The 14001-nt window shown below is 39.5% G+C and overlaps 1 protein-coding gene across 1 annotated transcript in view; it reads left to right on the top strand.

The window, feature by feature from the left end:
- The window catches only part of SYTL5 (synaptotagmin like 5), a 178374-nt gene extending 173655 nt beyond the window's left edge, over positions 1 to 4719 (top strand). The window contains exons 16-17 of the mRNA XM_060234113.1: positions 1710 to 1918; positions 4218 to 4719. Coding sequence (XP_060090096.1) covers positions 1710 to 1918; positions 4218 to 4360 — 352 coding nt within the window. The 3' untranslated portion in view covers positions 4361 to 4719. The remainder of the gene's footprint in view (positions 1 to 1709; positions 1919 to 4217) is intronic.
- Positions 4720 to 14001: the final 9282 nt, after the last annotated feature.

Genomic DNA, 14001 nt, shown 5'->3' on the forward strand with positions numbered 1-14001 from the left:
ATTCAAGCAAGTACTTTTTTGGGGGGGGGGTTGAGAAAACCTTTCTTCCTGCTTCTTTTAAATGTTCTGTAAGGAAGGTAGTTTTTGAAGTGGCTTGTTTATATATTAGTAGCACATCACTGTTACCTTTCCTCCACACAACAGTTTATCCTCATGCCAGCCCTCAGAGGTAGATTTGACTGAGAGAGGACTGTTCAAACTTGAGTTGTAGATTTGAACCCTGGATCATTCCAATCCTAGTTCAGAGCTCTAATCACCAAAATGCATGGATATTACGATTTGTTCATTGAATCTAAAGATTAATGCAGCATTTGTATAATAATGGTAAACAATGGGTATGATCTGATTTTACAAGCCTAGAGAAGGCTGGTGAGGGGAAATACAGAATTGCATATCTGTCCAACGTCTTCCATAGCAAAAGATTATGCAAAGGCTCATCTGCTTCTCTTTGTTTTAGTAATCATTGCACTCCTTTGCTGTCCAACTACTTCTCTCCTCTTGTTGGTTTCTGGCTCCTGGGTTTTTTTTAAGTTATTTGTCTAAATGGTTTATACAATATGCTTGATTTCCTTTCTTCACTTGCCTTGCTGTCAACTTCCAGTCATTTTGCTGGAGCTGTAGAATCTTTTTGCTCACTTATTTGGGCAAGACTGTCACTTTTAAAGGAAGCGTTATTGTCTGTTATGGTCTCCCTTATGTTATAGCACACTGAGCCAAGTCAAGTTGCAAGTGTTGCTAATATCAGGATTTGTAATATTTAGACTTTCCTTTGTGATGCCAATATAGAGAAAACATTTATTGTGTACAGTGCAAGCTATCAAGGCTGAATTATTAGTGTGTGTTTCCTGCTATCCAATTGCAGTTTTGCAAAGGAAATTGAATTATACAAAATGGTTGTGCTTTCATGTTTGTATGGATGTCCCCACTGTATATTTGTATATTACCCCAAAATATACTCATATACTATACAAAAATAGCTTAACACAAGATACATACCACATCAAACGTAGAAGAGTATATATTAGTAGGATACAGAGAGGCACCCATTCAGTGAAAAAACCCTAACTGATACAGTGAAATCAAAATACCTGTGATTCTTGGCCTTGCTTTAGTTTGGATCATTTCAACTCTGCAATATCTTGGGTAATATTAGTAGTGGTAAAGCTGCAATACCGCAGTCGGAGCCCTCTGCTCACGACCTGAGTTCGATCCCAGCGAAAGCTGGTTCAGGTAGCCGACTCCAGGTTGACTCAGCTTTCCATCCTTCCAAGGTCAGTAAAATGAGTACCCAGCTTGCTAGGGGGAAAGTGTAGATGACTGGGGAAGGCAATGGCAAACTACCCTGTAAAAAGTCTGCTGTGAAAACATTGTGAAAGCAGCGTCACCCAAGAATCGAAAATGACTGGTGCTTGCACAGGGGACTACCTTTACCTTTTTGGTCCTACCTTCATCTGTTTGGCAAAAGGCTTAGCAACCAGCTCATTTTGTTTTTTAAGATCTTTCCTGTATGCGATGGCAATAGTAGTTAATTGCTGATATGTAATATTTTCTTTCTCTCATTCTGTATTAACCTTCTCTTAATATTCTTAGAAGGCAGACTTGCCTTCTTAACACTCTGCAGTGGTTGTATTCTGTTGGGCCTTTATGCATTTGCAAGATGCAAAACCAAATATTATGCCACCTTGTTTTCTTTATTTACTGTGTTTTAGGTACTTGCTGCCAGACAACAATAAAGCATCAAAACACAAAACTGCTGTGATTAAAAAGAGTGTGAATCCCCACTGGAATCATACCTTTACTTTCAGTGGTTTGAATCCCAGAGATATACACAATGTCTGTGTAGAACTGACTGTCTGGGACAAAGAATCCCTTGCCAGCAATATCTTCCTGGGAGGCGTTCGTCTGAGCACTGGAAGTGGTAAGAGGGGTAATTGAAATAGCTGTGAACTAAATAGGCATAATTCCAGATGGGCAACTGTGTTAGTCACTATTAGCAAAGCAAAACAGGAGACAAATGGTACCTCTGTTACTAACAGAGATTTTATTTCAGCAGCATAAGCTTTTTGTGAGACCTAGCTCACCTCATCAGACCTATCACATCTTATATCCTTTAAATCAATATGTTTATATTAATAGAAAGGTGGGGTGAGGAGGTGGGAGATGTTACAGAGATAATCTAGTTTCAAACATGGTGCAATCAAAGAGTTGTCAGTCAACTTGGAGGGGCTAAGGACCACTCTAAGCAAAGTGGGATTAAAATCTAGTCTAGAAAAATGAGAATTGAAACATGACAAGCAGATCCTTTGAAGTTACAGAAGTGTAGTTGAACATCTGTAAAGAGTGTAGTTACAGAAGATACTAGCAGCATTAATGAATGAGAAATCTGAAGTCTTTGTTGAGGCCTGGACGTAAAAGTCTTAAATTTACTAAAGAATTCTAATTCAGCAATTTCACTGGTTTGTTTTTTTTAAGGATAAGGATAGAATCTTTTACCTCCCTTGTAAGATGGGGTGGGGAGTTAGAACTAGAGATGTCATTGAATTTATTGGCTCAGAGTACTTTATCAGTTCATAATGCCTGGTTCAGAATGAGGCAAACATCTCAGCTGTTGAATTCCTCTCTGTCTTGGACTCTGCCCTGTCTTAAATGTACAGTTAAAACCTTTGCCCTAGATGAAGAGCAGGTGGGCACAACCCCTGACAATGTGATCATTCACACAAATAAGACCCATACTTATATATTAAATCAGAAAACCATTTTAATGTCTGTGCGATGACTGTCAGACAGTAAAAATGCTGTGCACAGAAATGCCAACTGGGATGATCCTGTTTGTTCAGAATGTACCATGCAACCTATGGCCTAGTGTGTCCCCTGACCCAATAAGGCACACAGGAGAAGTCCTATGAGGAAGAAAGCAAACTAAAAGGTTTATTAATAGACTGAGAGAACTGGTTCCAAGGAACAAAAGCCCTCAGAAAACCCAAGAGTTCTCCAAGGAATACAGATTTGACATTGGGTCCTATACCTTTTGTGACATAAGCAAATTATACAAAACATACATAATTGGTTGAACAGGTAAAAAGATCATTTGATCTGGCAAAGTTCCATTGGACAATCCTAAATTTGGGATGGCCCTCCCAAAATTAGCAATTGTTTATGTTTAGATAGAGCACATCCTTCTTCTTTTGTACCTCATATAACAATAAAACTCTGCAGTGGAAGATGTGCCCATTTCAAGGCCATTTGGTACATCAGCCGAGCTGCTATATGTGCTATCAAAACATCCAATGTTCCATAAACTATGGTAAATTTGTCTTTCAAGTTGTATCAAATTGGTTTCTCAAGAGATGCTGTTCTCTGTGCCTGCAGGCCTGGCTTCCCCTCCAGGTTAGATCAAGCCATGCTACATCCTGCAAACCTTGAAGCCTAAAATTACACTAAAAATTAACATTCCACACTGCTGTTGAGGCCAATTTGCTAGACAGGAATGCAGGACTGCGCCTGCAGAGATTACTTTTGATTTTGCAGCCAAGTCAAGCTGCTCAGAAATAAAGGCTAATTCTACTGAGCCATATTGAGCATAAATAAATGTTGTTCTATACTTCTGCTCTAACATTATAATGGTAGTATAAATGTGTATCAAGGCTAGTGCATTCCACAAGAAGATGGGCTAACTGGTCTGGTTGGATATTGCCACTGATGAATTCAGATATCTTCAGTAACTGTCTCCTTTTGCTTCCTTGGAAAGTGAAACTAGACAGTGTAGCATTATAAAAATGGTTCGATTGGAAGGCTTCCAAATGCTCCTGTTTGTGAATGGAGTTTGGTTGGGGATCAGATCTTGGTTAATAACTTGCCTAGTGCAGATATCTTGCTTTTAACAGGACCTCCAGTGTGTAGTAACTCAACATTTCTGTCATTGGTTGTTCAAATCTTCTATATTATTTTTTCATTAATTGAAAAGTAAGATCACTACATTGAACATGTGCATGTAGCATTTTCATAACATTTCTATTTATTTTTAAAATAATTCATTTTGATTTTTTCTTTAAATTGAGCATATTTTTCTATATATTTCAATATATTTTCTTTCTCCTTGCAACCGCCCCCCCCCCAACACACACTATTTTCACAGGCTATAGCACAGAATACACTGGGTAGAATTTTTTAAAAGTGTATTTCTGACTGCAGCAAATAATATATATTGCACTTTCCAGGTTTGAGCAATGGTAAGGAAGTTGACTGGATGGATTCTCATGGGGAGGAGCAGCTTCTTTGGCAAAGGATGATTGACAGCCCTGGAGATTTTGTGGAAGGCACACTGATGCTGAGATCCAGCATGGAAAAATGCAAGGTCTAAGACGACTGTTGGCGCAAGAATAACTCCAAATGCATTACTGGTATGATTACAGTATGATAAAATGGAGTCTGTCTTGCAGTGGAGCCCCTTTGGTTAGAGTTTGCACATGCAAGAAGATAAACAGTTTGGACTTTAAATTTCCTGAGATGGATTATAAATGCATTCTGCACTTTCCTACATCTGCAGTCTTACCACTGCTATACCTTATTTATCTGAAACACCAATAATGCTGGTGAACATTACCTTCAAGACTTATTTCTGCAGAGCAAAATTAAAGCACATCCTTTGATAACATTAAAATTCATATTTTATGTTGTCATAGAAAAGCAGTGATAAATAAACAAGTTCAAAAAGCTGAATGATAACTGTTCAGGCTCATTCTATGTAAGCACCTTTCAAAAAAGTGGAATAACTGGAATAAGGAAAGAAAGATTCAGGTTATAAGCAAGCTGTAAAAATAATTATTTCTATCTACTTTCTGCATACAACTCTGATGCTAATTTCCATGAATGGTTCCCTATAGTGAGTTTAGTAATAAAGCAAGTCAAGGACCTCCAATTCCTCACTCTAATGAAAGAACTGCTGTGTGGGAGCTTAAGACCTGCAGATATTAATGCCATTTAGGGGACAAGAGCCCAATAAATCTCAGCAAGAGTGCACCCCCTTGTATTTTGGCACTTCGTGAAAAAGTGCAGGTCGGAAAGATCCAAGCAATGAGGGCACCTGGGGAGGGGGGGGAGAGAACCTTCAGGAAATAGTTGTTATTATGTTGAACATATGAAGCTGCCTTATACTGAATCAGACCCTTGGTCCATCAGAGTCAGTATTGTCTACTCAGACTGGCAGCGGCTCTCCAGGGTCTCAAGCTGAGGTTTTTCACACCTTTTTGCCTGGACCCTTTTTTGGAGATGCCGGGGACTGAACCTGGGACCTTCTGCTTACCAAGCAGATGCTCTACCACTGAGCCACCGTCCCTGTAGTGCACCGTCTTGTAGTGCACTCTTAAAGCAGGTTTTTTCCATGACTTGAAGATACCATCTAACCAAGAAGATCCATTTTCTTCATATTTGGAACTGGAAACAGATCATTTGCTCTAGGAGGCTACTGGTGCCAGCAAGCATGGAGATTCTACAATCACATGAGGGAGCCAAGCTGCACTAATATTTAGGATTTCTCCTAATAGCTAACCTAAATCTATTTCCCCGCAGTAGATGCGAGTGAAGAATTGTCCCCACAAAATTCTTTAGCTCTTTTAAATCTCTGAAAACTCTAATAATATGAATATCTAGTATCACTGCCATCCCTTTCCTTAGTCATTTTTTCTATAGCAGATTTCTACACTTGAGATTGAGAGCTGTGATGTTAAAAAATCTGAATTACAGCCTTGATGTACTTGGCATCTTTTTCACGTAAACTTGAGGTTAAATCAAGAGAGGGCGTTTAACAGATTAATCCTGTTCCCCATGCTGCTACTTCTTGGCTTTAGGATTCAAAAGATGGATATGCACTAATCCTCTTGAGTAATTTGAGGTAGGACACTGCCTGAAGGATTCAAATGGTACAGCATGGCAGCATCTCATGTAAATGTGCCAGAGGATAAATCAAATCAAAATGTTTACTGTTGTAGTCAGAGGCCATAACATCCCAACAAATAACCCCATAACCCTAATTCCATAACACACACTTCACTTCTAAACAAACTTTTACTTGAGGATAAGAATGGCAGCAATTCAGTCTGATCTCTGCCCCCTGAAGCACCAACATAGTAATGAGCCACATTTCTAATAAGGAGCTGGCAGAAATTATTCCTGTGTCAGACCAGACTGTATTAGTCACAAGTAAACATAGGCTCTTGGGCAAGGGTTGTATTACCTTGTACCTCTTGCTAGACACAGTGCCCAAGTCACTGGACTGTTAAAGTGCAAGCCAACCTTTCCAAAGCAAACAGTGTTATAGATAAGATCTAGGATGCTATTCACTTTTGTGAAACTTGGATGTGAAGCTACAGAATACTGAATCAGACCATTGGTCCATCTTGCTCAGTATTGCTTATTCCAGCAGGCAGTGGCTTTCTGAGGTTTGATGCAGATATCTTTCCTAGCTCTCCTTTAAAAAAATTGGAGATACCAATTATAAATCCTTGGACTGTCTGCATACAAAATGTCCTATAATGCTGACCCAACCCTGCCTTCAGGCAAATATATTACAAGGATTTTCAGTTGTAAACCCTTTACTAAACGGACTTGATTTTTAAATTACAACTCACTTTTCTTTTACTTTCTTGAAAAAAACTTGCCTAAAGATAAAAAAACACTTGAAGCATGAGATGTGAGCATACCTTTTGTAGCTACATAACCATAAAATCAGCTAACTGTTAGCCAGTCCAGGGATCTTTGAGACAACTGTGTATCTGCTTAAGGTGTCAACAGCAGTAGGCACTTGAATATACTTGTAAACTATAAATCAGTGCATATTTTTCAACTTTAGCATGCATCAAATGGCACATCAAGCTATTTTTTTTTAAATGTGAAAATAATTTAAAATATTATGAAGCAATAAACATCATAGCCAATATATTAACAATGAAAATCAAAATAGATATAAATGCAGTTATGCATGATAAAAGAATTATGTTTTAGAAAATCAGGTTTAATTTAACCATATACATTTTTTGGCAAAGACTTCATAATTATTATTGCCCAGTCTTCTATGAATTTGTGAGATTCATTCAATGATAAGAGGATATATTTTGTTTTTGTGTGTGCATATATATTGGATTATCCACAAATACAAATTAAGTAGTTAACTCAGCTAAAAATATACAGCCCAGCCATGCATGTATATAAGCAAATTCAGTTTTGCATTTCAGAAACTAGAATTGCAAAAGCCTTTGGCTTTATGGGGCTCAATATACACAAAGAGAAAGATTTGTTTAATACAGAGGTGGGGAACCTTTTTTCTGCCAAGGGCCATATGGATATTTATAACATCATTTGCGGACCATACAAAATTATCAGTGCTCTGTCAAGGGAGAATGATTCAGCCAAGCAAAATTAATGCAAATAATTGTTTTTCTATTTGAAGTCATGTGGGGAGAGCCTAATCTGGCGCGCACACACACACGGCCCACCGCCTTAGGCAAATGCATAGGTCCAGGGCTTTTTTGTAGAAAAAGCCCAGCAAGAACTCAGTAGCATATTAGACCACATCCCCTAATATTAGCATATTAGGTCATACACTCATTAACATATTAGGCCACACCATCTGGGATAATCAAGTGCAAACTGAACTGTGACAGTAACCTTTCCAGGCCCTGCAGCAATTTTGGCCGGCCAGGGAGGCTGCCGCACAGTACATCTGGGCCCTGTGATCCCTGCCTGGCCCTGGGGAGGCTGCTGCACAGTGTGGCTGGGCCTCACGATCCTTGCTGGGCAGCAAGGCCCCAGGGAGGCTGTTACAAGGCTCGGTTCGGTCCAGCAATCTCCGAGGGCCACACCAAGTGACCTCGAGGGCCACATATGGCCTTCGGGGCAGAGGTTCCCCACCAATGGTTTAATAGATAATGCAACTGAAATACAGCATGTGAATTAGACCTCATTTAAGATGTAATTGCTCTGTGGGAAATAGATAGATGGAATAGACAAGAGCAATGATTCTGAAACAGCATGATGATGGCAGCTTGAGTCCATTTCAATGTACAAAATTTCCTTTTCTTTATTATATTAAAACCCAGTGTTTCTAATAAAATAGCCTTGATATTTCATTAAAATTGATGCAGCCTCCCCAAAAGGATAGTTATTATGGATATTGTGTGGATGTATATTTGCAGTAGCAACATGTGTAAAAATTTGTTTGGTTTATCTCACTTGAGACAAATGACATCGCACTATGATTGGTTGCTTTTTGTTTATTTTTCAGATTAGTCTAGTTGTTTTGCTTGTGACTGTGAGTCATGATATATTGTGTGCTCATTTGACTAAACAGGATATTGAGTAATTAAGGTCAGGGTTAAAACCTTCATGTTCTTATTCAAAACTGAAGTCTAGTCAAGACTGAATTAACCATCTAAACTGTGATTCATATAGACAAGCAGATCTGAACACTGGAAATTTAAAAAATGTTCACGTCTGCTTATTGTCACATAGCCAGATTACAGGACAATATTATTTTAAATAATGGTCTAAGCACAAGATATTGAACTGAAATACCTACTGGCATTTAAGGTTTAGGGTCCCCCCCCCCAATTTATAGATTTGTCATCTCTAAGTAATAAAATAAGTTTTGTTTAAAAGAAGAAGAAAAAACTAACAATAAATGCTTAAATTTGGGAGCATTATAGTGTGATCTGAAAACTGACCCTCAGAACAAATAAATTAAATCCAGTGTCCTTCTGTACTTATTTCTGTTGTAATAATATAGATATCTGGAATATCGGAGTGTAGATCCTACAAATTCCAACAGATAATCTCTAAGTGACAGTGGCTTCTCTAACACTTGACAGAATTGTTGAGCCATACTCAATTGCCATGGGGATGCCTTTATCTATGGGGATGCTGTTTTGTGACTAATACATGTAGCCCCCCTCTTTGGCACTGCAGACAAACAAGTTTAAACTTGTAAAGAAAAGAGTTTTTTCCCCTTCCCCTACAACCTTTCATTTTAGAAGTTGGCTAGCACAATTTATTTGTAGCAATAAATTACATGAACTGCATGTTTTAATAACTGCCTTGGGAAATTTAATTGGTTTGTCTTCAGATGACTGGAGCAGCAGATTAAAATACTTGTGTACTTTACTGATATTTTTATCAGCACATATGCTTTGTTGTATTTGCTAACAATAATTTGATGTCCTCATATTGTATTTATTCCAGTTAAAAGTTGTATGACTGTCTCATTTGGAATATGTATGCTGGGCGTGAACAGTGTCAAATGATATATGGAACCACTTTATGTTATACTCTGCCAAAAATCATATTCTCCCACTCAAAGTTGCTACTGTTCCTCCCCACTATGTTTGTACAATCAAATTTGCGGACTGTGGGAGGATACTTGTAGTTATTGTAAAGTTAAGTCTTACTCTGTGTACAATTAAAATCTTTTAGCCATGTTACAAGTTTTAATCCTTTTGCAATCAGTGTTTTTTAAAAGTAAAATCTCTCTAGTCATTATTTCCCAGACTTCTCATTCCTGTTTCCAGTATTAAAACTGACACTGATTCTGCAGTAGTTTGTTTTCTCCAACTCTAGTGATTGACTCCTCACTAGTTGCTGCACAGCTGCATTTTGGCCCGCAGCTCTCTCAAATTTCCTCCGTGTCTTCCTGCTGTTGTTCTTTAGAGATCAGGAAGATATGGGGAAAATTGGAGGGAGCCACAGGTCAAAATGTGGCTTAAAACTTGTAACGTGGCCAGTTCCACACAGAAACTGGTGTGGAATCAGTTGGTTGATCCAGGGTTAACAGAAACCAAGACCGATTTCGCACTCAGTTTACCCCACGGTCACGTTCCTCTAATCTGCGCAGCGTCTGTTGGATTTCCTACTATCTGTGCCAGAGTTACATAAAGCATCGCAGCTTTCGCACAGCAAATGGAAACCACTAAAAACCAAAAATCATATTCTCAGGATATATTCATTCAGGATATCCTTTCTTGTGCAGAGAAGAGGAACGTGACCGTGGGTAAGCTGAGTGCGAAATCGGTCCCGGAGAAACTGCTACTGCAGAATCAGTTTGTATGCACACACTTCATTCTTGCATGCAAAAGTTTACTTTAGTGTCTAAGGACAGGAACTTCTTCCTTTTGTATTTCTGCTTGAGTAACTATTCTAACTGTGCCTTGGTCAGAAATCTCTGACTGAAACAAACTAACATTTCTTCCTCTAGCTGAGTTGTGGGATCCAAGGGCAGCCTTTTGTGACTTTGGTGGGCCAGGACCCATTTAGAGCTGAAGCAGGAGCAAAGAAGAAGAGTAAATGCCTCACAGGGGTGACTAATACAAAACTGCTGCATTAGAACAGCCACTTCTTCAGCTGCTGCTTCCCTCTCCCTTGCTGAAGCACCAGCATGGACAGGGAGTGGTTAGGAGGACTTCTCCTACTCTGAAGTGGTGGATGGGCCTATCAATAGAACCACCTATAGTTCATCCAAGCTGCTGCCTTCAATTACACAAGGCTAGGAGGACCTGGCAAGTACCAGCACTAAGAGGGGGCTTTTCAGCTCAATGGCCTCAGCTGTAGGAAGAGATCCCCAAGGTAAGGGAGGGGGCAATGATGAACTTCATTTATTATTAGAGAATGGCTCTTCTTTTTCCTCCCCCTAGCATCACTGATGGAGCATCTCGCCACTTCTAAACAGAAGAACTCTTCCAGAATCTAGTTCCTGACTCAGTCAGGCTCAAACAAAACCACCTTAAAACCAAAAAGAGTTTCTACATTCTTTGCAGATGCCAATCTGGATGCCATATGACTCTCGGCTCTTAACTTGGCCTCCAAGATTGTCATTCATCATACCATATAGCTGAAACACTGGAAGGTGGATCATATATCTAAGAACAGCCTATCCATTGTCCCTTACCAGGACAGGAAACTTCAGAGACACAGCACTAGATGAAGTCCTGGTAGAAAAGAGGAAAGCAATGCGATCTTCCTCCAAAAAAAAAAATGGCAACAGATCCAACATGGCAAGGCAAAGTTCTATTCCAGAGGATGAGTGTGATTCACCTCCATAAATCAGGGCCTTTTGGACAACAAAACCTGAAAGAAGCCCTTCAGATCCTGATTCCACAGTAGGCCACTAACTCCAGGCCTTCAACCCCACTTAGTTTTATTTCACCTAGGAAAAATGGGTGCTCCATACCATCGGTCAGAGATATATCACAGACACATACAGCCGCCCTAAGAAAAATGTTTCTGCTTGCTCCAAGATCCAACAAGCCAGCATGAGATCAGCTTTTGTTTCAAATTATCACCCATCTGCTGGAGATCCAAGCCAGAGAACCAATGCAGAAGGATCCACTCTATTTTGTCATGTCCAAATCAGCTGGCGATTCTCTTGGTTCTTTGTCCCATCACAAGACAGCCACATAAGGCATTTCCTAAGGGGGGCAGCATTATCCAGCCCTCCCATTAAGCATTGTTTCTCCTTACGGGACCTGCACAAGGTGTTGAGAGTTTTACATAAACCTCCACTTGAACCCTTGTGGTCAATTTCTCTCAGGATCCTGTCATTCAGGATATCCTTTCTTGTGGCTATAACTTCAGCCAGAAGGATTTTAAAGCTTGCTGCCATTTCATTGAGGAAAGGACTGTGTTCTTTTCAGGAGGATTTGTTGACCCTGCACATTGATCCTTCCTATACCAAGGTTAACTCTTTGTTCCACAGCGATCAGGAGATTCATCTTCCTTCTGCCTGTCTTCATCCCAGCCATATTAAAGGCAACCAAACAGAGTAATGTGGAAAAATAGAGCAGGAAAAAAGGCACGCAGGTCTCTGCAAAAAAACAGCCTCAATCGATACAATATACTTATCAACAATTTATAGAAATTGTAGCAAATTTATAAACTAATGTTGAAATAAATCACATTCAAAGCTTAAGAACACTGGCCACACCTGCACCCAAAGTCTAACAAACAGCAGTAAATACTGATCACTCCCAAAGTCAAAGGTCCAGGCTGTGGTACAGAACTCATTTCTTATTTGGAGTCCAACACTCCAAATCCTCCTTCCAAATGTGGTGTGTGTGATATCCAAATGCAGCAAGGCACAATAGGAACTCTAAGCTTCTACAAGCTTCAAAATGCCATTATACAATTTTCAAACGAGAACAAAGCTTCAAAATTCTTTACAATAAACTTGGTCAAAGTTTATTGTAAAGAATTTTGAAGCTTTGTTCTCATATGAAAATTGTATAATGGCATTTTGAAGCTTGTAGAAGCTTAGAGTGAAACGGCATCAACCCTGACGCATTCATATTGTGCCTTGCTGCATTTGGATATCACACTCACCAAGTTTGGAAGGAGGATTTGGAGCTTTGGACTCCTTATAAGAAACATCTTCTATACCACAGCCCAGACCTTTGACTTTGGGTGCAGACATGGCCAGTGTTTTTATGCTTTGAATGTGATTTATTTCAACTTTAGTTTATAAATTTGTAGCAAATATATTTCTATTTCTATAAACTGTAGCAAATATATTTATATTTCTATAAATTGTTGATAAGTATATTGTATCGACTGAGGCTGGTTTTTTGCGGAGGTTTGTGTGCCTCCTGCTATATTAAAGAATATGGCTGACATAAATTAGATGTTTGAAGAGTCATCAACATCTACATTAAGAGGACAGCAAATTTCAGATCTTAGGATGCCCTATTTGTCATCTTCTTACCCAGTACAATGGGAAGAAGGTATCATTATCAACCACAGCATGCATTTCTCTGGTGTATGATATTCAGCATATTCCACTACCCTCAAAGGTCTATCCTATTCTAAAATAGAAGAATTGCAGATTTATACCCCACTCTTCTCCCTGAATCAGACTTACAATCTCCTATATCTTTCCCCCCCACAACAGACACCCTGTGAGGTGGGTGGGACTGAGAGGGCTCTCACAGCAGCTGCCCTTTCATGGACAACCTCTGCCAGAGCTATGGCTAACCAAAGGCCATTCCAGCAGCTGCAAGTGGAGGAGTGGGGAATTAAACCCAGTTCTCTCAGATAAGAGTCTGCACACTTAACAACTACACCAAACTGGCTCTCTATCTACAATAGGATCTATTGTAGGATTCTATTCTACAACAGAATCCTATCCTATCCTATTCTCTCTCTATTCTACTACTTCTGCAGTCCTATTCACTAATGCATCCCTTGCTGAAATCTTGAAGGCAGCTACCTGGGCATCAGCATCTACCTTTGTGAGGAACAGTATCTAGATGTATTTGCCTATGCCAAGGCAGCAGAAGAGTCCTCCAAAATGTAGTTCCTCAGTAATTCCTCTCCTCTTTGTTTTTTCCCCATCCAGGATAACAGATTTTCAATTTCCCATACAAAGATGCCTTCCTGTATTGATGGGAAGCAAATCATTGGACTTACCATGATGGTTTCTCCTCATAATTGGATTGGAAAATATCCTTCACTCTAGTTGGTGGAGTATGGACAGGAACTACCCAATCTGACGTAGACACCATAGGGGCTCATCTGTCCTTTGGGCTTGTGGTATCTCCAGTTACAGGTCTTCAAAGTAAAGTTACTTGTACTGTAAGATGGCTACACCAGAGTTAGCTCTGTCTTTCTTTGAAGCTTGTCAAGACATGAACTGAGGGGATGGAGTGAAGTTCCTCCTCAGGATACTGGAAGCCTATGTAAGAAATTTGTACATGCTCTGCTAATGGAGTGAGGAAAAAACACCACCCACAGAAGGATAATTCCCCATCAATTGATGCACATTAAGTCTAATATTTAGTTTACTCATAGCATCTGAAGTAGGGTCTAATTCACAACTGCTTATGCTGGAATAATTTTTTTCAGTCTTGAAGTTGTCATGACTCCTGTTTATTTTTGCTGCAACAGACCCACATGGCTGACCCTCTGGGACTCCAGCTTGAAGAACCAGTTATCCTGCACCAAATTGCTTAAGGATAAAAGTTTGAC

This window comes from Heteronotia binoei, chromosome 3 (assembly GCF_032191835.1).
Source record: "Heteronotia binoei isolate CCM8104 ecotype False Entrance Well chromosome 3, APGP_CSIRO_Hbin_v1, whole genome shotgun sequence".
Taxonomy (NCBI): Eukaryota; Metazoa; Chordata; class Lepidosauria; order Squamata; family Gekkonidae; genus Heteronotia; species Heteronotia binoei.